The sequence below is a fragment of the Mandrillus leucophaeus genome, unplaced genomic scaffold (assembly GCF_000951045.1).
Source record: "Mandrillus leucophaeus isolate KB7577 unplaced genomic scaffold, Mleu.le_1.0 Scaffold108, whole genome shotgun sequence".
Classification (NCBI taxonomy): domain Eukaryota; kingdom Metazoa; phylum Chordata; class Mammalia; order Primates; family Cercopithecidae; genus Mandrillus; species Mandrillus leucophaeus.
Window position 1 is genome coordinate 5,017,713 of NW_012098987.1, and position 25,507 is coordinate 5,043,219.

General features: G+C 36.3%; 1 protein-coding gene across 1 annotated transcript in view; it reads right to left on the minus strand.

Annotated features, from left to right (window-relative positions):
• Positions 1-25,507, minus strand: part of RFX7 (regulatory factor X, 7) — a 160,780-nt gene that overhangs the window by 48,124 nt on the left and 87,149 nt on the right. The window contains exons 3-4 of the mRNA XM_011986588.1: positions 10,259-10,341; positions 8,351-8,473 (exon numbers count right to left, since the gene is read on the minus strand). Of these exons, the coding sequence (XP_011841978.1) occupies positions 8,351-8,473; positions 10,259-10,341 (206 nt within the window). The remainder of the gene's footprint in view (positions 1-8,350; positions 8,474-10,258; positions 10,342-25,507) is intronic.

The window sequence follows — 25,507 nt, forward strand, 5'->3', positions numbered from 1 at the left end:
AAAAAAAAAAAAAAAAAAAAGACTGACAAATTGAAACCAGCTGCATACATAATGGATTAGATGTCACGACTAAGTGTGATTTACCCCAGAAATGCATGATAGGTACAACATACAGAAATAATAATAGACTATATTTGGTTCATTTAAAAAACCTCTGATATAATCATCTCAATAGATGCAGAAAAAATGTTTGACAGATATCCAACAAACTAGTAACAAAATGGAAATTCCTTAACCTAACAAAGGCTATCTATAAAAACCCATAGATAATATCATACTTAATGGCAAAAGACTGAAAGCTTTCCTCTTCAGGCAAAAGACAAGGAAGGGGTGTCGACTCTTACCATTTTTATTCAACATTATACTAAAGGTTCTAGCCACAGCAATCAGACAAGAAAATAAATGAGAAGACATCCAGATTAGAAAGGAAGAGATAAAATTATCTCGATTTTCAGATGAAATATATAAAAAAAATCCTAAGAAATACACTAAAACCTATAATTAGAGCTAATAAAGGTGAGCAAAATATATGAAATTGTTCTTATTTCTATATGTTGGCAACAACTAATCAAAAAGTGATATTAAAAATAATTCCACTTCAATCAAAAATATTTAGAAATAAATATAGCAAAAGAAGTTTAAGATGTACACATCCTTGAAAGAAATTAAAGCTCTAAGTAAACAAAAAGATAGCCCATGTTCATGGATCAGAAGAGTAACTTATTTTTTCCTATGTTAAAAACAGGACCAGGCGCAGTGGCTCACGCCTGTAATCCTAACACTTTGGGAGGCCGAAGTGGGTGTATCACTTGAGGTCAGGAGTTCAAGACCAGCCTGGTCAACATGGTGAAACGCATCTCTACAATAAATATAAAAATTAGCCAGGCGTGGTGGCCCATGCCTGTAGTCCCAGCTACTGGGGAGGCTGAGGCAGAAGAATCGCTTGAACCCAGGAGGCAGAGGTTGTAGTGAGCTGAGATCACACCACAGTATTCTAGCCTGGGTGACAAGAGCGAGACTCACTTCAAAAAAAAAAAAAAAAAGACTCCAAATCAGGTAATAGATGAATTATATAGAACTCATGTTAAGTTTCTTATATGTAATCAAAGTATTATAAAAGTGATTGTCCTTATTCTCAGGAGAAATATCATATCCACAACTTACTTACAAATGGTATAGGAAAAAAACTACTGAACCTATGTGAAACACTTAGGAATATGGATATCTTACAATATACTTTCAACATTTCTATTATGTCTGAAAATTTTTATAACAGGAAGTTGGAGAGGACACTGCCCTGAAAACAAAGCGGTCCCCCAGGGTAGGTGATGATGGCAATGAATACAAAGTGAAGAGATCTAAAAAAAGTAATGGTATTTCTAAAACTAGGAATTCATAAAGATCTTGCAATGTCTACTTGGCATAGTTCAGGCTGAGGTATCTGGCATTATCATGGTTTTGTAGAAGGGTGGAACATTTCTGGTTTTGATATTTTTTTGATGGTGTTTCCTATGGTTTATCTTTTTGGCCATGGTACAACATGTGGCTGCTTCTCTCAGGATACAATTTGTAAAGATTTTCCTAAGCCATTTGTAAATGGTAGCTGAAGACTCTCTATCCTGTAATACAGTTAATTTTCTTAAACGTACTTGTATTTGGCTAAAATTAATTTTCTCGAAACTCTACTAAGGATATAGAATCATGAAACTTTTGTGTTAAACAGTCCTAACATTTGTAAAGCAAAACTCATAAAAAATGCAGCAAGGAACTGTGATGAAGAATTTCTCACATCATTTTTGTGAGAGATTAACACATTGCTCATCTTCAACTGAGTAAACAGACAAAAAGAATTTTTTGCAGAATTTGAAAAATATTAAAAAGTTGATTTAGTGGAATCAATGGAATATAAAGAGCTATAGAAAGAGAATTCAAAATATTTTAAAAATGGATAATTTGTTAGATTGAAAGTAAATCTCAATAAAAATATCAGAAACTAAGCCCCATTCTCTGACCACAATTTAATAAAACTAAAAATAAGAAAGTATAAAACAAAACAAAATGAAATAAACCCTCAAACACATGAAAAATTTAAAAAGAAAACAAACTTCTAATTTAGGTCAAAGAAAAAAGCAAACCAATAATTCCACACTGTTGGAAAATAATGGCAATTGTAACAGCTCATATGCATATCAAATGGAATATAGCCAAAACTATAATGAGAGGCAAATTCATAGATATAAATGTTCCTATCTTAAATGTGAAAGAATGAAAACAAAGTTAAGCATTCCATTTAAAGAGTAAGAAAAAAACCCAAGAAAACTAGAAGGAACAAAAATAAAAGCACCTAATAAATAAATAAAAAAAAAAGACAAGAAAATATAACATATCAGATTTTACTTGTCTAAAAAAGAAAAATCAAAAAAATAAATTAGGCTAAGTGAAATTTGAAAAAAGAGGAAAATTCAATGTACAAAACTAGAAATATCAAAAAGCATATAAAATACAAAATATATTAAATTTATGAGAGAAACAAATGACCAAAATCAATGAATAAAGTAAAAACCTAACCAGTGTAAAACACAAAAAATTGTCAAAGAATTACCTCCAACAAAGGCTCCAGGCCTAGATGGTTTTGTAGTTGAGTTCTTTAAAACTTTCAAGAACAAATAAGTCCCATGCTATATAAACTGTTCCAGAGCACAGAAAATTAGGGAAAGAGTTCCAATTCATTTTGCAAAGCTGGCCTAACCCTGATATCAAAACCTGACAAAGATAGCATAAGAAGAAAGAAAATTACAGACCAAATTCATTTATGAATATAGATGCAAAGTTCCTAAATAATATACTTGAAAACAGAGCTCAATGGTACACTACAAGATAACACATCTTGACATGAGGAGGACATTCATTCTAGAAATAAAAGTTTGCATTAGGTATCTTTTTTTTTTTTTTGAGACAGGATCTCACTCTGTCACCCAGGCTGGAGTGCATTGGTGCGATCATGGCTTACTGCCGCCTCCACCTCCTGAGCTCAAGCAATCCTCCAACTCAGACTCTCATATAGCTAGGAATACCGGGGCAACGCCACCATGCCCAGCTAATTTTTTGTAGAGACAGGGTCTTGCTTTGTTGCCCAGTCTGGTCTTAAACTTCTGGCCTCAAGTGATCCTCTTGGCTTGGCCCCCTAAAGTGTTGGGATTACAGGCATGAGACACTGTGCCCGGCCTATATTAAGTAATATCTTTATAAAATATATCACATCAACAGGTCAAATAAGAAGCACTGCAAAATAATCTCACTTGGATGCCAAAATATTTAATGAATATTCAATTCAATCAAAAAAGAAAAGTCTTGGTCAACTGTAAGTGACACATACTTAACATTGGTGAACTTACTGTAAGAGGAAATGATGCCTATCACTGCTATATGCAAAAGTGGAAGGAAAGTCTATTAAATGTAATAACAAAGTAAAGACAATGAAGAAGATACACAGGATAAACTACCTAGAAAAGTCAAAAGTAACAACTGAAAAATAAGGACTAAACAAAATTCAGTAAATATAAGATGTACAACGTAAAAATAACAGAAATCTAGGAAGTTCCTATAAACCAAAACAAATAGTAAAACATTTTCCACAATATGAATAATAGAAATTACCAAGGAATATGTTAAATGAGAAAGTAAACTTAATTGAGGGAAAAAAGGCAAAACATTACTGAAGGGCATGAAAGAAACATGTAAATTAAGAAACATATTTCTAGTCTGTAGTTAATTTTTCTAAAATTTTCAGTTAATTTGTTTGAATCAAAATCCCCTTAGAGTTTCCTTTTTAAAATCAGAAAAGTGATTTGCAACTTCCTATAAAAAAAAAATTAAGCTGGTCAGAAAATAAAACCAAGAAAACTTGTGAAAAAGACGTATAAGGAGGAAATATTGGTCCCGTCAGCTATTTAAACATGTAATAGCTAAAATATCTAAGTAGTAGAGTATTACCATAAGAACAGAGAACATAAAGGAAGAAAACTGAATCCAGAAGACTTTAGTAAGGTACATTATAGATTAGTGTTAAGACAGAAAAATTATTCAATAAAAAAGCTGGGATAATTAGTTAACCATTTAGAAAAAATAATTTTTGTGATTTAGTAAATGCTATTAGATAGCAGATAGACTCAAGGCTTATATATAAAGAATAAAATAAAAAAGTACCTAGGACAAATATACGTGAGTATTCAGCAGCTGGTGGCATGGAGAAGTTTTTTCTAAGCATAATAGTAATGTTACAAGCTGTGACAAAAGTGTACCAATCAGACTACTTATTTAAAAATTAACTAAAATTAACAAACAGCAATCTTGAAAAAACATTTATGTTTTAATATTTATGTCTTTAATATATAAAGATTTATAATCATTAAGAAATGGACATGTAAAAGGCTAGAACAAACATATCAGAAGGAAATGCATTTAGTGAATAATAAATAACAATATTTAGCCAGCAATCCCAATTTTGATAATTTACATTATACAGCCAAGGATGTTCACTGCATTACTATTTGCAACTACCCTCTCACCCAAGAACTGCATAAACAGTGGGGCCAAATTTGGTTAAATAACAAAATGTATACATTAAAGAAGGCATTAGGAAAACTATTAAGGAAATAAAACCAGATGGTTATTTTCAGATAGTGAGATTACAGGTGCTGTATTTCTTCTTTATACATTTATAACTATTTGCCCAAACTTTCATGATGAATATACATTTTACAATTAGAAAAATAGTGTAAAAATCAATGCACTAATAATTTTCCTGAAGACATAAATATTAGAATTCAAAAGCTTCAACAAATAAAAAAGCCCAAAATCATTTGTAAATTAAACTGTCTTTCCATACTGAAAGCTCCTTAAAGCTTTTTATTTGTATTATCTTAATTTAGCGTGAAAACACAGTTAAAAGAAGCCAGTCTTTACTGTCTGAGATTACATCTTCATTTTTTTCCTCAAAGGGATTTTACTTTTAATGACTATTAAAGGATTTTCACACAAATACATCTAAATACACTGAAATGAATTATAAAAGGGTCCATACACAACAGGAATAACTTAAAAGGATACTTCATATTCATAACATCATTTCTTTCATTGAATATTGAGAACAGAATCAGTTTAAGACTGATCATTCTATGTTAGGTTTTTATTCGGGAAATTTCATTTAAGCACTCTAAACAGGATAATGAGTGCCTAATGACTGTCTAACTGAAATCTCTCCTGTGATTTAAAACTCTTGTTCTTAAAATATATAGTTATATTCTATTTAGTTTTCTTTAGACAACAAAATTGTAAAACTTTTAACTATTTTCTAATACTTTGATCTACATTTTGCCTTTCTGTAGTGTTTCTACATTTTTTAATCTCTTTCAAATCATTTAAATGTAAATGGCAAATTATGGTTTTAGGCAATGTACAATCAAATAACAGAACAACTTGAAGCTTCTACATGCTACAATTCTATGGAAACACCAACATTCTTTCTTCCTAGCACATGTCATGTTATTATGCTATGTCTCTTACAATAACCATATTATTTGTACCCATGTATACTAACCATATGTAAACCAATTCATACTCTGAGCAGCTTATTTATTATCCACACTAAGTGGAAGTCCTGGCCAAATAATATAAGCAGTATTTCTAACTACTTGTCCAATGTTTTCTACCCATTCAATTTGATATTACTCAACTTTAACAATTCTTAACCTATTATGAACTCACACATGAAATCTGAGTTCTAGTCTTAGATCTGCCCCTCACTAGTTTTGTTACACTGGTAGAGTCACTTAACTTCTCTAGGTTTCAAGGTTTTCATCTATAAAAAGAGGATAGGAACACAGTGGAAGACCTACAAGGTCTGTTACAAAACAAATTTTATTATCACTGTCAGGGATCAGGTTCCACTCTAATCACTCTTATTATGAAATTAGTGCCTACTATGTGGAAATACTATGGGGAATACTACAGTAAATAAGTGAAATAGTGAAATTTTTTGAACTAAAATGCCCAGACTCAGATATTTTGTGTATAGTACTCTATTAATTATTATTAGCATAATTCTCTCCAATTCCATGAACACACTGGCATTTCTTTCCTAATCATGCTATTATAAAAACTCTCCCTTACCTACTAATGCCTTTTTAAACTGTAGCCTATCTAAATGACTTTCTTTTATCTCTGTTGCTCTCTACTGAACTGTAAATTAATTGCTCAAAATTGGAGTTCTCACTACTCCCAAACAATGCGATGTTTTGGGTCTCTTTTGTTTAAAAAATCCTTTAACTTTTTTTAGAAAAAAAAAATCATAAGAATTGATCGGAATCTATGAAAAAGATTTCAAGGAAAAATTCAAATATTATAGGAAAACATAACCATGTCTTGCCAGAGGCAGAAAACTTTCAGGAATATAAGGACTGCTTTCATGGGCCAGGATCACCCTTCCGCAAATGCAGCGTGCTGTCTCTAAGGTAATATGAAGGGTGGTGCAGAGGAAAGTCATCACTTCAAAAACTACATGAATACCCTGTATTCCCTCATTAGTATGTTATGGAAACGTCACACATTTATTTGCCCAATGTGCCCTTTGGAAAACCAGCAAGACATCTTTGGATAATTAGTCCTTTAACATTCCCTACTTCAGAAAACTTTTAGAATTTTAGAGCTAAAAGAAACCTCAGCCTGGGCAATGGTAAAACTCCGTCTCTACAAAAAACAAAAACAAAAATTAGCCGGGAATGGTGATGCGTGCCTATAGTAGTAGCTACTCAGAGGGCTGAGGCAGGAGGATTGCTTGAGCCTGGGGGGGTAGGGGTGGGAGTTCAACCTGCAGTGAGCTGTGATCGTTCCATTGCACTCCAGCCTGGGTGATAAGAGTTAAACCCTGTCTCAAAAAACAAACAAACAAACAAACAAAAAAGAAACCTCATACATCTTCAAGTGCCTCATTTTATAGATGAACCAACTGACAAAGACTGGTTAAAATACTTGCCTACATCACACAAGTTTAATGACAGAATCTATTCTCTTGATCTTCAATCCAGAGTTTCAACATATCATACAAGTTTACCTGATTTCTATAACCTTTTACTGAATTCAAATTTGCTTCTTTGAAGTTTCAGAGGGTTCTATTTTAACTAACTTGAATTTAATGAAGAATCCATGATTACTCTAAGTGTATGTGTGTGTGTGTGTGTGTGTGTGTGTGTGTGTATGCTTAATAAGGGCAAGGGCTGTGTCTGTTTACAATTGTATCCTGAGAACTTATCACAGGGTCTGGCATATAGGTATTCAATGGATTGCTGTAGACTGAATGAATCAACAAGTTGGATCACATGCACTCTGAGTTTTAACCTTTATAAAGAGAAAATAAATCTAGAGTTCTTCAGTTTAACTTTGTTCTCTTGATCATTTCAGATATTTTTATCTAGACTTTCTTCTAGCTCCATTATGTTTCTTTTGGTGAGGTAGTAAAAATTGTGAATAGATACCAATAATCTCAGTAAGTACAATTTCCTTTGCGTTACCTTATACTGGTTAGCAATAGCACTTATTTGACACTTTTTCCCCCAAATTTGTAAGTACAACACATTAATGCTTGTTGGTTTGACATTTCAATATGCCCCCAAATTTGGTTTTATTTACTCTGCTGGAATAAATTCCTCCTTCCAAATCAATTATAAAAATGCTAAATGAGACTATATTTAGCACCTATTAACCTTTTTCTAACCCGAAGGGCTCATCAGCCTCTATATTTTTGTATCCTGGATTTAAATAAATTGTAAATGCAACCTAATTTGAGTGTCTAATATGTGCAAGTCACTGAACTCTCTTGTCCTTGATAAATAATATACAATATTCTTTGGTATGGAGAAGAATTAGAAGACTTTTAGATTCATGAAAAGGGCCTTTAAAAAGTCCAAGTGAAAAATCATGTTTTAGTTTTTCCTTATGTATTGATTTATTTATTGCTTTCCACTCTCTAACCCCAGATATACACTTCCTATCATACTTAAAAATTCTATAGGAATCCTTTTATTCACCAATCCTATACCACTGTCCTTGTACTCTCTGACCTCCCTCCTGTTATCCTGAAGAATTCTACAGAAATCCTTTTGTTCATTAATCCTGTCCTTTATTACAGATGCTACTACAGAAACTTAGAGCTGAAATGAATCTTAAGAGATTTCTAAGTGTAATTCCCATATACCAGCTTGATATTCACCAATAATAAAACAAGTCACTATGGCCAAGTATAGTATTTTACCTCTTTAATATATCAGCATGCCATATTACACATAGTACTTACTTGTACTCATCATAGACTTCCTGTTTGGGCAGTGAAGTCTCCGGATGTTCCTCTAGGGTATTCCGAATCCAGGAAAAGGCATGCATTTGTTGTGCCCGACTAGATGACATGGCATTCTGATCACTAATAGAATAAAAACATGTTTTAGGTGACCAGACAGCAATTCGTTAATAATTTTTGAGCAAGGCCTAAATTTTCCACTAAAGAACTGTTTGCAAATACACTATAAATGACCAAACCAAACTTAGGAACTCTAGTAGATAATTGTCCAGTTATGGTTGTGAGCTGTTTTCTTTTTCTTTTTTTTTTTTTTCTGAGAGGGAGTCTCGCTCTGTAGCCCAGGCTGGAGTGCAGTGGTGCGATCTCCACTGACTGCAAGCTCCGCCTCCCGGGTTTACGCCATTCTCCTGTCTCAGCCTCCGGAGTAGCTGGGACTACAGGCGCCCGCCACCTCGCCCGGCTAGTTTTTTGTATTTTTTAGTAGAGACGGGGTTTCACCGTGTTAGCCAGGATGGTCTCGATCTCCTGACATCGTGATCTGCCGGCCTAGGCCCCCCAAAGTGCTGGGATTACAGGCTTGAGCCACCGCGCCCGGCCTGTGAGCTGTTTTCTACAGCTAGTATAAGACTGAAGTTACTGCCTTGCTCCATCCCTCCCTATGCAGGTGATGGAGCACTGACAAAGTATTTGTTTTGGTCAAATATCACATTTAAGTGGATATCTGCTCATGTACTTGCCTGTTCATTTGCCTACACTTACCAAATCATCAAATTTTAAAACAAAATTATACAAAAATTGCTTATTTCTATTTGCTCAGCATTCTCAAATAATATATATACACATATATACACACATACATATATCCACATATATATAAATATACATAAACACACATATATATATAAATATATAACTACTTGAAAATCTTACTAAAGCATTCTATGCTCCAGAATGGAATTCGCACCAGAGAGATCCTGAACAGACAAATCTCCCCCTACAATCCTTCCTAAAGCCAGGCTCGCTGTCACAGGCTGACACATCCATTAAACATTGTAAGATTTACTATATGGAAGTATTACTTATAAATAAATACCGAAATGGACACCAAAGATAGGACAAGGGAAGCTACTCTACTGATTCTGACATCCATCTCAGCTATCTGTAAGAATAATTTATTTCAAAAACACTGAGCAAGTATCTAGGACATAACATGATTAAAACAGTTACAAATTTGGTCTGAGGAAAAAAAAGACAAAACTCAAATAATTTTCATTTCATTTATTTCTATATACAGTTTTAAAAAAATAGAATAAGCATAATTTATATGAATGAAATGAATTCTGAGAAATACTTAAAAGGTTAAGGAAACTTTTAAAAATTACAATGACTGAATGAACAACTTCTCTCCACATTTTCTATAATTTTTAATGATGAAACTATAGTAATACCCCAAGCACTTAACACACCTTACATTTATGAATTCATGCTTCATACAGGCAATTTCACTTTAATTTCTGTTTTAGATTCTATGATGTTTTTACCTGATAGTACCTAAAAAAACTCTTGTACATTATTCCTTATGATACTGATCTGTTTATTCTTTGGTTTTCTGTTCAATTTTCACAATCCCTCACACTGCATAAACATATATTCATCTGTCTATGAAACAAACCCAAATTGCATGTCATAGCATTTACCCAGTTGCACAAATAAATTAGCAAAAACTGCAAGTAAATACTTAACCAAATATCATCAAAGACTAAAATGATGTATTGTTTTGCCAGTATGTTTTCTAATGATTTCAGGAATATTGCAAAAACCATAACAACCAAAACATACACACCTCACATATATCCTAGGGACATCCTATAAACAGCATAATAATAGCAAAGACAAGAATAGATATACCTTTTCTCTCCATTGCTGAGACCAGAAGGCAGCTGAAGGTAGAGGTAGAGTTTCTCTAGGTCTGTAAACTTCTCAACTTCTTGCTGTTTACAAAGGATTAAAAAGAAAGATCATTTTTAAAAAACACTCATTTTTCCCCAAACAAAATTTACTAACATCTCCCTAAAAATAATGACTGTTTAAATTTAAGACAGATGAATCATTTGTCTTTTCTCATCACTAAAATAATACAATTAGGTTATTTGATAAATGTACTACATATACAAATTTAATAAAAGAAAATGGTACTTACCTATTAGTTCTTATATCATGGGCATAAATAAAATTATTGACCAAGGCTCAGAAAAAAAATCACATTTAAAGAACGAGGGTTTTATTTGTCCTAATTGTAGGACAAGTACTGGACCAGGAATCAAGAGAAACATTTATTAGTCTTTGTCTAACCATTAACTGGCTATGAGGTTTTCAGTGCTACAGCAAATTTTCCATACAACTATAAAATGAATGACATAATTTCTAGAATCCTTTTCCAATTTTCAAATATTTAGAACATGTGACTGATGGTGCTACTGTTACCTGTGGATGGAACTGAGGTTAAAAACACTGAAATAAAACCAGTAACTCTTTCCAGACCTTACAGATGTGATTATTTGTTGGCTTGCCAACAGTAGCTGCTATTTAGAGAATCTACTTGTAAGATTTTCTATTGCTATTGTCCTGCAACTATGTCATTTTGTCTCTAAATGTAACCTTTAAAATAATTTTTGCCTTCCTCTTTATAACTTTCTTTTAAATTGAGTTTGCCATAATGGCTTCAAATGTGCCACAAATCCTATCATAATAAAAATATTCATAGTAAAAATCTGGTAGCCTAATTCAAGCAAAACTCCATTGCAATGAAAAATGTGGACAGATTACTGGCATTCCTGATATAATTTATTCTTAATAAAGCACAGTTTAAACAGAGATTCAATTTTTGAAAAAACCTAAAATGATATAACCGGGCCTATTCTTAGTCTCATCAGAAGACATCCACAAAAATTTAATCTTAGAATCCATCTACGTAATGATTTAATCAATCACATGCAAACAGCTCCCATTTACATTTTTAAAATCCCATAGCCTATAGGTATTTTCCAATGAGCTCTTGCTCCAATACCTAATAATATCAGCTATACCCTTGTGTAGCTCTCCCCTCAAAGAAAACAAACACACATTCCCTTCTTAAATGCTACCTATCATCACCTTCTTTTCTCTAGTTTCCACAGTGTTCAGTTTTGGAGTCTGTTTAACTCTCTTTTTCTTGGTGCATTCCACATTAATCCTTTATTTAGCCCTCTAACACTATGCCCCATCTTCTTCCACTCTTTTGATTTTTCACTGCTACTACAGTAGTCTAGGTCTTCAGCTGTCTTTCTTTCAACAATAAGGATAATTCATTTGCTTATCCATTACTTTTGTTTTCTGCTATGTTCCACAAGTGGCATAAAATAACTATGAACCTATACTGTATATCACAAATTATACAAAGAGTGAACAATACAGCACAGATGAACAACACACCACCACCACAGTTCTTGCCCTTAATGAACTTTTAATGACACTTAAATTTCTAAAGTGTCTAACCAGCTGGTTTTCCTACCTCTGATGTAACTCCATTTTAATGTGTCTTAAATATGGTTCCTGAAACCTGAAATTTTTTTCTGTTCTGAACAGAGGGACTGGCTGAAGCCATGGCAGAAGAACATAAATTGTGAAGATTTCATGGACATTTATTAGTTCTCCAAATTAATACTTTTATAATTTTTTACACATGTCTTCACTGCAATCTCTGAACATAAACTGTGAAGATTTCATGGACACTTATCACTTTCCCAATCAATACTCTTCTGATTTCCTACGCCTATCTTTAATCTCTTAATCTCATCATCTTCGTAAGATGAGGATGTATGTCTCCTCAGGACCCTGTGATGATTGCGTTAACTGCACAAATTGTTTAAACAATATGAAATCTAGGCACCTTGAAAAAAGAACAGGATAACAGTGACGTTCAGGGAATGAGAGAGATAACCATTAGGTCTGGTTGCCTGAGAGCCGGTGGAACACAGCCATATTTCTCTTCTTTCAAAAGCAAATAGGAGAAATATCGCTGAATTCTTTTTCTCAGCAAAGAACATCCCTGAGAAAGAGAATGTGTTCCTAAGGTGAGGGCTCTAAAATGGCCACTCTGGGGATGTATGTCTTTTACGGTTGTAGATAAGGGATGAAATAAGCCCCAGTCTCCTGTAGCACTCCCAGGCCTATTAGGACGAGGAAATTCCCACCTAATAAATTTTGGTCAGACCGGTTGTCTGCTCTCAAACCCTGTCTCCTGATGTTATCAATGACAATGCGTGCCTGAAACTTCGTTAGCAATTTTAATTTTCCCCAGTCCTGTGATCTCACCCTGCCTCCATTTGCCTTGTAATATTTTATTACCTTGTGAAGCATGTGATCTCTATGACCCACACCCTATTCATACACTCCCTCCCCTTTTGAAAATCACTAATAAAAACTTGCTGGTTTTGTGGCTTGGGGGCCATCATGGAAACTGCCGACATGTGATGTCTCCCCTGGACACCCAGCTTTAAAATTTCTCTCTTTTGTACTCTTTCCCTTTATTTCTCAGACCGGCTGACACTTAGGGAAAATAGAAAAGGACTCATGTTGAATTATCAAGGGCAGGTTCCCCTGATATTTTTTTGTCAAATTGTTTTTTTAAGAGAGTCTCACTATGTTGCCCAGACTGAAGTGCAGTGGCTTAATCATAGCTCACTGCAGCCTCAAACTCCTGGGCTCAACAGATCATCCTACCTCAGCCTCCTAAGTAGTTGGGGCCACAGGTGCATGCCACCACAGCCACCTAATTTTTTAATTTACTTTTTGTAGCTTGTTGCTACAAAACTGTTGCCTAGGCTGGTCTGGAATGCCTGCCTGGACTCAGTGATCCTCCTGCCTCCCAAAGTGCTGGGGTGCTAGGCATGAACCACTGTCAAATATTATTAACATCACCCACTTAATTGCAACAATGCCAATCATATTAAATTCAGAGAAGATTTTAATAATGAAATACCTAATATTATGAGCCATGTCTGAGAAAATGCAATAAAAATACTATTTTTGATCACTAAGAAAAAATCTCCTGTTGTTGGAGAAACCTTGGATTCTATATAGCTTTTAAATTTTAAATATACTGGAAAAAAGAATAGAGAAGAGATTCCAGAACACAGAAGAAATTTCAGAAGATGTTCTAAACTAGTATTAAGCACCAAAGAGATGATTTAGAAGACAGCAAAAAAGGTTTTGAAAAAGATTAAAGTCAGTGTCCTAATTTTTTTCAAACAATGAAAACTTGTAACTGTTCAATTACTGTTTTGATTACCACATGAGGTACAACACATAGAAGAAAAAATTTGGAGAGTAGCATGAAAACTGATAATAACAAAATTCTATAAAGCAAACCCCCCAAAAAATGACCCAAGTGTATAGTGATGGCATTTCAGTCCAGCAAGGCTGGGGTCACCATCAAGATTTCTGGTTTTGGATATATTGTGTCATCTACTGCTAATTAGTGGCTTCTAAAACAATGCTCACTGGTTTGGGAGAAGACCCCAACCTTGCTTGATTATCAAGGCAAGTGTATCATGTGGCAAGTATGTTAAACATCAGATTATTTGATATGCTTTGTGAAGATTTAAATGATAAGAATTAAAAGTTTTCTGTTCTATGTCGAAATTCATTGGTGGTCAAAAAGAAATTCCTTTGGCTGGATTTACAAAATAAATCATAATGGTATTCTATTTGTGGAGCACCAGAGAAAAGACCAACTTCATAAACTTTAAAAATTATAATTTTTTATTCAGCCATAAAAGGAATGGAGTACTGATACGTGCTACAACATGGATGAACCTTTAAAACACTGTGCTAAGTGAAAGAAGCCACACACATATCATGTGATTCTATTTATATTAAATATCCAAAATAGGCAAATCCCTAGGGACAGAAGGCAGCTTAGTGTTTCCCAGAGGCAGATGAGTGCTTAAAGGGTACTGAGTTTCCTTTTGGGGTGAGGAAAAGGTTTTGAAACTAGATTGATGTGGTAGTTGTACAACACAGTTAATGTAATAAATATTACTAATGGTAAATTTTGTTGTGTATATTTTACTACAATAAAAACTCTAATTTTTAACAGAGCTTCGCACATTTGGAAAACATATCTGATGATTCCAAGTGAAACTTAAATGACAAACAACATTCATAGACTTAAAAGTCTTCACTTTCTTGAGATGAATGAAGAATTTCTCAAAGAAAAGCTAGTGAAAACAGTTTCAAATTTAGGGGGAACCTCAAATATTATTCTAGTTATTTGAATGAGGTAGCTGATAATTTCATACTATTGCGGTTGAAGATCTTGCCTGAAAACTTAAAAGACCTCTTTCTCATGCACTTCAATCTTTGCAAAAAGGTATTAAAAAGGAATCTTTGAACTCAAGGTTGATTTATATGTCAAACACATTCCAGGAAACAATTCTGGAGAATTTTGGTAAAATATTCTTGGTCATTCCCAGCAAGTGAGCCAACCTTGCATGTCATCATCCCATTTTCATAAGCATAGATTTAAGACGATGGTTTTTCTGAACCTTTAGCTATGAAAGCACAACAATGCTACAAACTTAATGATAATTGAGATGGTACTTTGACCTTTCAAATTCTGCACAGAAAAGCTTGTAGCAAACAATCAGATTCAACATTCATTTTTATATTATGTGATCAAGGGGAAAATGAAGGCATAGTATAAGATCAACTTGCTTTTGGAGGTTGAAGGTGGAGTTTGGTGTTTGAATCCTGCCACTCAACCCCCTTCCCTTCTAAAACTTTGGCTGATAAAAAATAATGACATTAGGAACTAGTAACATTAAGCTAATTCTTTCTATGAGGTGCAAGTGTAGTGGTGAAGAAAACATGGGACAGAGACAGTATTCCATCAGTTCACCCACATTTCTCAGCCCACTTTGCAGTTGGCTTGTAGTCATGTGATTATTATGAATCTGATCACAGTGATGTAATTCACTACTCAGCTGACATAGTTAAGAATCAATGTGTTGGCCAGGGGCAGTGGCTCAAGCCTGTAATCCCAGAACTTTGGGAGGCTAAGGTGGGTGGATCATGAAGTCAGGAGATTGAGATTATCCTGGCTAATAGGGTGAAACCCCATCTCTACTAAAAATACAAAAAAAATTAGCCAGGCGTGGTGGCGGGCGCCTGTAGTCCCAGCTACTCGGGAGGCTGAGGAAGGAGAAGGGTGTGAACGGAAGGTGGAGCTTGCAGGGAGATGAGATTGCGCAACCGCACTCCAGCCTGGGCGACAGAGCGAGACTCCGTCTCAAAAAAAAAAAAAAAAAAAATGTGTCACCCCATCCCATTTCCCCCTCTGTAGTATCTTGGAAGCCATGTGTTGCACCAGTGAGGCTATGTCGGCCTTCCTGTCAATGTTGGTTCTGAGGGACTATTTGGAACAGCGGTCTTGAGTGATTTCTGCTGCATATAATGCGAATGAAAATACATTTTTGTAGTTAGGCCACCGATATTTCAGTCTTAGTTACAACAGCATAGACTAAGTCATCCTGATTAATATAAAAATTAAACTGTTTTTCTCTAGCACTTTTGAGAAAACTGAGGAATCTTTTTTTTTTTCCCCCCTTTTGAGATGGAGTCTCGCTTTGTCCCCCAGGCTGGAGCGCAGTGACCCGATCTGGGCTCACTGCAATCTCCGCCTCCCGGGTTCACGCCATTCTCCTGCCTCAGCCTCCCAAGTAGCTGGGGCTACAGGCACCTGCCACCATGCCCGGCTAAATTTTTGTAATTTTTAGTAGAGACGGGGTTTCACCGCGATAGCCAGGATGGTCTCGATCTCCTGACCTCGTGATCCACTCGCCTTGGCCACCCAAAGTGCTGGGATTACAGGCGTGAGCCACCGCGCCCGGCAGAATACTTTCTACATATACAGATAAAAATGTGAAAACACATAGGAACAGCACTGGCCTGCAACTCCCAGTGAGATTGTTGCAGAAGGCGGGTGATTTCTGCATTTCCAACTGAGGTACCCGGTTCATCTCACTGGGACTGGTTGGAGAGTGTGTGCAGCCCACCCAGGGTGAGCCGAAGCAGGGTGGGGCATCACCTCACCTGGGAAGTGCAAGGTGTCGGGGAATTTTCCCCATTACCCAAGGGAAGCTGTGAGGGACTACGCCTGAGGAACTCTGGCACAGATACTGCGCTTGTCCCATGGTCTTCACGACCCACAAACCAGGAGATTCCCTCTGGTGACTACCCTACCAGGGCCCTGGGTTTCAAGCACAAAACTGGGTGACCAATTGGGCAGACACCAAACTAGCTGCAGGAGCTTTTTTTTTTCTTTTTTGCCATACCCCAGTGGCGCCTGGAATGCCACTGAGACAAAACTGTTCACTCCCCTGAAAAGAGGGGCTGAAGTCAGGGAGTCAAGTAGTCTGGCTCAGCGGGTCCCACCCCCACGGAGCCCAGGAAACTAAGATTCACTGGCTTGAAATTCTCACTGCCAGCACAGCAGCAATCTGAGATGCACCTGGACGGTCAAGCTTGGTGCAGGGAGAGGGGTCGGCCATTGGTGAGGCTTGAGGAGACAGTTTTACAGCCACAGGCTAAACAAAGCTGCTGGGAAGTTCAAACTGGGCAGAGCCCACTGCAGCTCAGCAAGGCTGCTGTGACCAGACTGCCAGACTGCCCCTCTCTGGACAGGGCATCACTGTAAAACAGGCAGCAGCCACAGTCAGTGGCTTATAGCAGACTTAAACGTCCCTGCCTGACAGCTCTGAAGAGAGCAGTGGAACTCCCAGCACAGCGTTCGAGCTCTGCTAAGAGTCAGTCTGCCTCCTCAAGTGGGTCCCTGACCCCCGTGTATACTGACTGGGAGACACCTCCCAGTTGGGGCCGACAGACACCTCATACAGGAGAGTTCTGGCTGGCATCTGGCAAGTGCTTCACTGGGTTGAAGCTTCCAGAGGAAAGAAGAGGCAGCAACCTTTGCTGCTCTGCAGCCTCCGCTGGTGATACCCAGACAAACAGGGTTGGGAGTGGACCTCGAGCAAACTCCAACAGATTGGCAGCAGAGGGGACTGACTGTTAGAAGGAAAAGAAACAAACAGAAAGGATTAGCACATCCACTCACCCCACTGGAAGGTCACAAACATCAAAGACCAAAGGTAGATAAATCCACAAAGATTGGGGAAAACCAGTGCAAAACGGCTGACAATTCCAAAAACCAGAACGCCTTTCCTCCTCTAAAGGATCACAACTCCTCGCCAGTAAGGGAACAAAACTGGATGCAGAATGAGTTTGAAGAACTGACAGAAGTAGGCTTCAGAAGGTGGGTAATAACAAACAACTCTGAGCTAAAGCAGCACGTTCTAACCCAATGCAAGGAAGCTAAGAACCTTGAAAAAAGGTTAGTCGAATTGCTAACTAGAATAACCAACGTAGAGAAGAACACAGATGACCTGATGGAGTGAAAAACACAGCATGAGAACTTTGTGTAGCATACACAAGTATTAATAGCCGAATCGATGAAGCAGAAGAAAGGATATCAGTTGAGGATCAACTTAATGAAATAAACTGAGAAGACAAGATTAGAGGAAAAAAAAAAAGGTATGAGTCAAGCCTCCAAGAAATATGGGACTATGTGAAAAGACCAAATCTATGTTTGACTGGCATACCTGAAAGTGACGGGGAGAATGGAACCAAGTTGGAAAACACTCCTGAGGATATTTTCCAGAACGTCCTCAACCGAGCAAGACAGGCCAACATTCAAATTTAGGAAATACAGAGAACACCACAAAGATACTCCTCAAGAAGAGCAACCCCAAGACACATAATCGTCAGATTCACCAAGGCTGAAATGAAATAAAAAATGTTAAGGGCAGCCAGACAGAAAGGTCAGGTTACCCACAAAGGGAAGCCCATCAGACTAACAGCAGATCTCTCGGCAGAAACCCTACAAGTCAGAAGAGAGTGGGAGCCAATATTCAACATTCTTAAAGAAAAGAATTTTCAACCCAGAATTTCATATCCAGCCAAACTAAGCTTCATAAGTGAAGGTGAAATAAAATCCTTTACAGATAAGCAAACGCTGAGGGATTTTGTCACTGCCAGACCTGTCTTACAATAGGTCCTGAAAAAAGCACTAAACATGGAAAGGAATAACCAGTACCAGCCACTGCAAAAACATACCAAATTGTAAAGAACATTGACACTATGAAGAAACTGCATTAACTAACAGGTAAAACAACCAAATAGCATCATAATGACAGGGTCAAATTCACACATAACAATATTAACCTTAAATGTAAATAAGCTAAATGCCCTAATTAAAAGACACAGACTGGCAAATTAGATAGAGTCAAGATGCATCAGTGTGCTGTGTTCAGGAGACCCATCTCATGTGCAATGACACACATAGGCTCAAATAAAGGGATGAACGAAGATCTACCAAGCAAATGGAAAGCAAAAAAAAGCAGGGGTTGCAATGCTGGTCTCTGATAAAACAGACTTTAACCAACAAAGATCAAAAGAGACAAAGAAGGGTATTACATAATGGTAAAGGGAACAATGCAGCAAGAAAAGCTAACTATCCTAAATATATATGCATCCAATACAGGAGCACCCAGATTCATAGAGCAAGTTCTCAGAGACCTATAAAGAGACTTAGACTCCCACACAATAATAATAGGAGACTTTAACACCCCACTGTCAATATCAGACAGATCAATGACACAGAAAATTAACAAGGATATTCAGGACTTGAACTCAGCTCTGGACCAAGCAGATGTAATAGACCTCTACAGAACTCTCCACCCCAAATCAACAGAATATACATTCTTCTCAGCACTTCATCGTGCTTATTCTAAAATGATCACATAATTGGAAGTAAAACACTCCTCAGCAAATGCAAATGAAGGGAAATCATAACATACAGTCTCCCAGACCACAGTGCAATCAAAGTACAACTCAGGGTTAAGAAACTCACCCCAATCCACACAAATACATGGAAACTGAACAACCTGCTCCTGAATGGACTACTGGGTAAATAACAAAAGGAAGGCAGAAATAAAGATGTTCTTTGAAACCAATGAGAACGAGACACAACATACCAGAATCTCTGGGACACATTTAAAGCGGGAAATTTATAGCACTAAATGCCCACAAGAGAAAACAGGAAAGATCTAAAATTGACACCCTAACATTAAAATTAAAAGAACTAGAGAAGCAAGGGCAAACAAATTCAAAAACTAGCAGAAGACAGGAAATAACTAAGATCAGAGCAGAACTGAAGGAGATGGAGACATGAAAAACCCTTCAAAAAAAAAAAATGAATCCAGGAGCTGGTTTTTGAAAAAAAAATCAACAAAATACACCACTAGCCAGACTAATAAAGAAGAAAAGACAGAAGAATCAAATACACACACTAAAAAATGATACAGGGGATATCACCACTGACCCCACAGAAATACTACCATCAGAGAATACTATAAACACCTGTACGCAAATAAATTAGAAAATCTAGAAGAAATGGATAAACTCCTGGACATATACACCCTCCCAAGTCTAAGCCATAAAGAAGTTGAATCCCTGAATAGACCAATAACAAGCTCTGAAATTGAGGCAGTAATAGCCTACCAATCAAAACAAGTCCAGGGCCAGATGGATTCACAGCTGAATTCTACCAGAGGTACAAAGAGGAGCTGGTACCATTCCTTCTGAAACTATTCCAAACAACAGAAAAAGAGGGAATCCTCCCTAACTCATTTTATGAGGCCAGCATCATCCTGATACCAAAACCTGGCAGAGACACAAAAAAAAAAGAAAATTTCAGGCCAATATCCCTGATGACCATCCTTAATAAAATACAGGCAAACTGAATCCAGCAGCGCATCAAAAAACTTATCCACCATGATCAAGTTGGCTTCATCCCTGGGATGCAAGGCTTGTTCACTATACACAAATCAATATACATAATCCATCCACATCAATCCGCCTAAACAATAAACATAATCCATCCACATAAATCAATAAATATAATCCATCCACATAAACCCAATCCACATAAACAGAACCAATGACCAAAACAACATGATTATCTCAATAGATGCAGAAAAGGTCTTCGATAAAATTCACCCCTTCATGCTAAAAACTCTCAATAAACTAGGTATTGATGAAACATATCTCAAAATAATAAGAGCTATTTATGACAAACCCAAAGCCAATATCATACTGAATGAGCAAAAACTGGAAGCATTCCCTTTCAAAACTGGCACAAGGATGCCCTCTCTCACCACTCCTATTCAACAGTATTGGAAGTTCTGGCCAGGGCAATCAGGCAAGGAAAAGCACTAAATGGTATATAAATAGGAAGAGAGGAAGTCAAATTGTCCCTGTTTGCAGATGACATGACTACATATTTAGAAAACCCCATCATCTCAGTCCAAAATCTCCTTAAGCTGATAAGCAACTTCAGCAAAGTCTCAGGATACAAAAGCAGTGTGCAAAAATCACAAGCATTTGTATACAACAATAACAGAGAGCCAAATCATGAGTGAACTCCCATTCATAATCGCTACTAAAAGAATAAAATACCTAGGAATAAAACTTACAAGGCATGTGAAGGATTTCTTCAAGGAGAACTACAAACCACTGCTCAAGGAAGTAAGAGAGGACACGAACAAACGGAAAAACATTCCATGCTCATGGATAGGAAGAATCAATATCGTGAAAATGGCTATACTGCCCAAAGTATTTTATAGATTCAATGTTATATCCATCAAGCTACTACTGACTTTCTTCACAGAATTGGAAAAAACTACTTGAAACTGTATATGGAACCAAAAAAGAGCCCACATAGCCAAGACAATCCTGGGCAAGAAGAACAAAGCTGGAGGCATCATGCTACCTGACTTCAAACTATATTACAAGGCTACAGTAACCAAAACCGCATGTTACTTGTACCAAAACAAATATACAGACCAAAGGAACAGAACAGAGGCCTCAGAAATAACACCACACAGCTACAATCATCTGATCTTTGACAAACCTGACACACACAAGCAATGGGGAAAAGATTCCCTATTTAATAAATGGTGCTGGGAAAACTGCCTAGCCATATGCAGAAAAGTGCAACTGGACCCCTTCCTTACACCTTTTACAAAAATAAACTCAAGATGGATCAAAGAATTAAACGTAAGACCTAGGACCATAAAAATCCTAGAAGAAACCCTGGGCAATAGCATTCAGGACATAGGCGTGGGCAAAGACTTCATGTCTAAAACACCAAAACCAATGGCAACAAAAGCCAAAATTGACAAATGAGATCTAATTAAACTAAAGAGCTTCTGCACAGCAAAAGCAACTATCATCAGGGTGAACAGGCCACCTATAGAATGGGAGAAGATTTTTGCAATCTATCCATCTGACAAAGGGCTAATACCCAGAATCTACAAAGAACTTAAACAAATTTACAAGAAAAAAACAACCCCATCAAAAAATGGACAAAGGGTATGAACAGACACTTCTCAAAAGAAGACATTTATGCAGCCACAAGACATATGAAAAAATGCTCATCATTACTGGTCGTTAGAGAAATGCAAATGAAAACTACAATAAGATACCATCTCACAGCAGTTAGAATGGTGATCATTAAAAAGTCAGGAAACAACAGATGCTGGAGGGGTTGTGGAAAAATAGGAATACTTTTACAGTGTGGGAGTGTAAATGAGTTCAACCATTGCAGAAGACAGTACTGCGATCCTAAGAATCTAGAACTAGAAAGACCATTTGATCCAGCAATCCCATTACTGGGCATATACCCAAAGGATTATAAATCATTCTACAATAAAGACACATGCACATGCATGTTTCTTGTGGCACTATTCACAATAGCAAAGATTTGGAACTAACCCAAATGTTCATCAATAATAGACTGGATTAAGAAAATGTGGCACATATACACCATGGAATACTATGCAGCCATAAAAAAGGAGGAGTTCATGTCCTTTGCAGGGACATGGATGAAGCTGGAAACCATCATTCTCAGCAAACTATCACAAGATCAGAAAACCAAACACCGCATGTTCTCACTCATAAGTGGGAGTTGAACAATAAGAACACATGGACACAGGGAGGGGAACATCACACACTGGGGCCTGTTGGCGGGTGGGGTGTTAGGGGAGGGATAACATTAAGAGAAATACCTAATGTAGGTGACGGGTTGATAGGTACAGCAAAGCACCAGGGCACATGCATACCTATGTAACAAAACTGCATATGTAACAAAACTGTACATTCTGTACATGTAACCCAGAACTTAAAGTATATTAAAAAAATGTGGAAACAAGAAAAAGTCTCCTCCCCATAATCAAAAAGGCTTTCATTCATTCATTTTTTAGAACATTTAACTTATTTTGAATTTCAAATGATATTAACCAAGAATATAATTACATTTATCAGAATGGGGTATGGGCTAAAAAACAGTTTATAAGCACCAGTTTAGAATATACAACCTTCATGCTCTCTTCCAGTTAACTTTTACTTTTAAAAAAATCAAAAAACTGGTTAAAAAGTCAGCTCTAATAAGTTTACTACACACGATCCTGCAATATGCAGTCTGTTCCTCTACTCTGGGTCACAGCATTTACTCGGGAAAGCATGTAGCTTATCTTCAATGAATCTGCATTTACTGATTGTTTTGAAAAAATGTTTTCCAGTGTCTGGTCATGACCCTCAACTATAATGATCCTGGTTTGTTCAAACTCTATCCACCTTTGAGGCAGAATCCTGAAAGATAAGACTGAGCCAAATGGAAACCCTCTTAATATTTTAATATCTCATTTAATTTTTAAAAATTAAAACTACAAAGTATTTCAAACACAGTAGAGAATGTGCACACGCATGCATCAATAGCCACATTTACAAGATGCTAACCTTTTGCCATGTTTGCTTCTGATCTTGGACTTAACTATTTAACAGCATATAGAAATAGTATTCTATGAAACAAAACCACAGTTTGTTCATGTCTCTACTGATAAGACAATACGTTATAGCAAAGTTTCACTATTTCAAATGGTGCTGTAATGGAAATCCTTTATTTGTGACTCTTGTGGCCTTGTGTGAGTTTTTCCTAAGGGATGTAACCTAAAAGTACAAGTATCTGGTAACAAAGAATGTACATAGTCAATCTTACTGGGTATTTTCAAATTGCTCTCTAAAACTTATACAAATTTATGTTCCTAATAGCAATACTATAATTTGTTTCTCCGCATTCTTGTTAAAACTTAAGTTTTAAAGTTTAGCTAATCTTATGGGTATGAAAAGGTATCTCATTGTTTTATACTTCTCTGATTGATGATGAGACTGAATCTTTTCATATTATTTATCATTTGAGTTTAACAGAGTAGCTCTAAAATTTTAATATGCACCAGAATCACGTAGTGAGCTTGTTAAAACAAAGACTGCATGGCCCCACTCCAGAGTTTCTGAATCTGTAGGTCTGAAGTGGGTACCTGAGCATCTGGACTTCTAACAAGCTCCTAGGTGATGCTGCTAATGCTGGTCAAAGGATTACACTTGGAGAACCACACTGTTCAAGGAACTGCCCATTCATTTCTTTTGCTCATCTAAATATGGGGATATTTATCAGGCAGTCTGGATACTAATTCTCTACTGGTTTAAAGTGCTGCTAATATCTTCTCCTAGTTGTAACCTGTCTATTCATTTTGTTTTTGAAGTCTTATGATGTCGACGTTTGTCATTTCCAGGCAGTCAAATATATCAATCTTTTCAGTCATAATTTGAGCTTCTGGTCTTTTGTTTTTGAAATTTTCCCCTATTTCAGTGTCATAAAGATAGTATCCTATATTTTCTTTTTAAAGTTTAAAAATTTTGTTTTTCATGTGTGGGCCTTTAATTCTTCTGGAATTTATTTTTCTGTAAGATATAAAGTAGGGACCTAACTAAAAATTGTCCCAGTAGCACTTACTGAGTATTTCACACTTTCTCTACTGATTTTTCATGCTACATCTGTATCATGGGATTCTTTATTACAGGTGAAAAAGAATGCCATTTTTATGTTTAGCATATGAAAATGTCTTTCTCTGAGTTCGTATTTAATTTAGGAAAAAACCTAACTTTTTTTTTTTTTTTTTTTTTTTTTGAGACAGAGTTTTGCTCTCTTGCCCAGGCTGGAGTGCAGTGGCACAATCTTGGCTCACTGCAACCTCTGCCTCCCAGGTTCAAGCATTCTCCTGCCTCAGCCTCCTGAGTAGCTAGGATTACAGGTGCATGCCACCACGCCCAGCTAATTTTTGTAGTTTTAGTAGAGACGGGGTTTCACCATGTTGGTCAGGCTGATCTCAAACTCCTGGCCTCATGATCTGCCCGCCTTGGCTTCCCAAAGTGCTGGGATTACAGGCGTGAGCCACCGCACCCAGCCTTGAAAAAACCTAACAATTTATCCTTAAGATTGTCATATAGCAAAATGTATGATTAACTGACTCTTCTAGAACTTACGTCATAGAGACTTTTCATATAAAAATATCACCCAGTAACTGATTAGCAGAGTAATAAAAGTAGCTTTGATGAAGCTTTTATAAATCTGAGGTTAATAAGTCTCCTACTGATAAATTAATAATAAAGAATAACCCAGATTACATAAGATCTATAATAAGGATATGACATATATATAAAATAGATGAATGAAGCAGCTGTTACTTGAAATTGATATCTATATCAAGCAGTAAGCTATAGTGGGGTAAGGTATAGGATACAGAATTAGAAGACCCAGATCTGAGTTCCAGATTTGCCACTCATTAGCTTTGTAATATTATGCAAGCTTTTTAAGCTTAATATCAGTTTCAAAACATAAAACACAGCGACAAAATGCTCATAATTTTTGTGATATAAAACTTAGGTATTGTTACGTAAATGTTACTATTTTAAAAATATGTAATTGCTTAAAATCAGATCTTTGGCAGAAGAGTTTACAATTCAAATTCCATCAACAAGTATAGAAACTTCAATGTGAAAAAGTAAGGCATTTAAAACATTAAAGTAAAAAAAAAAATTTTTGTTTTAAAGAGATAGGGTCTCACACTATTGCCCAGGCTGGAGTGCAGTGGTGCAATCACA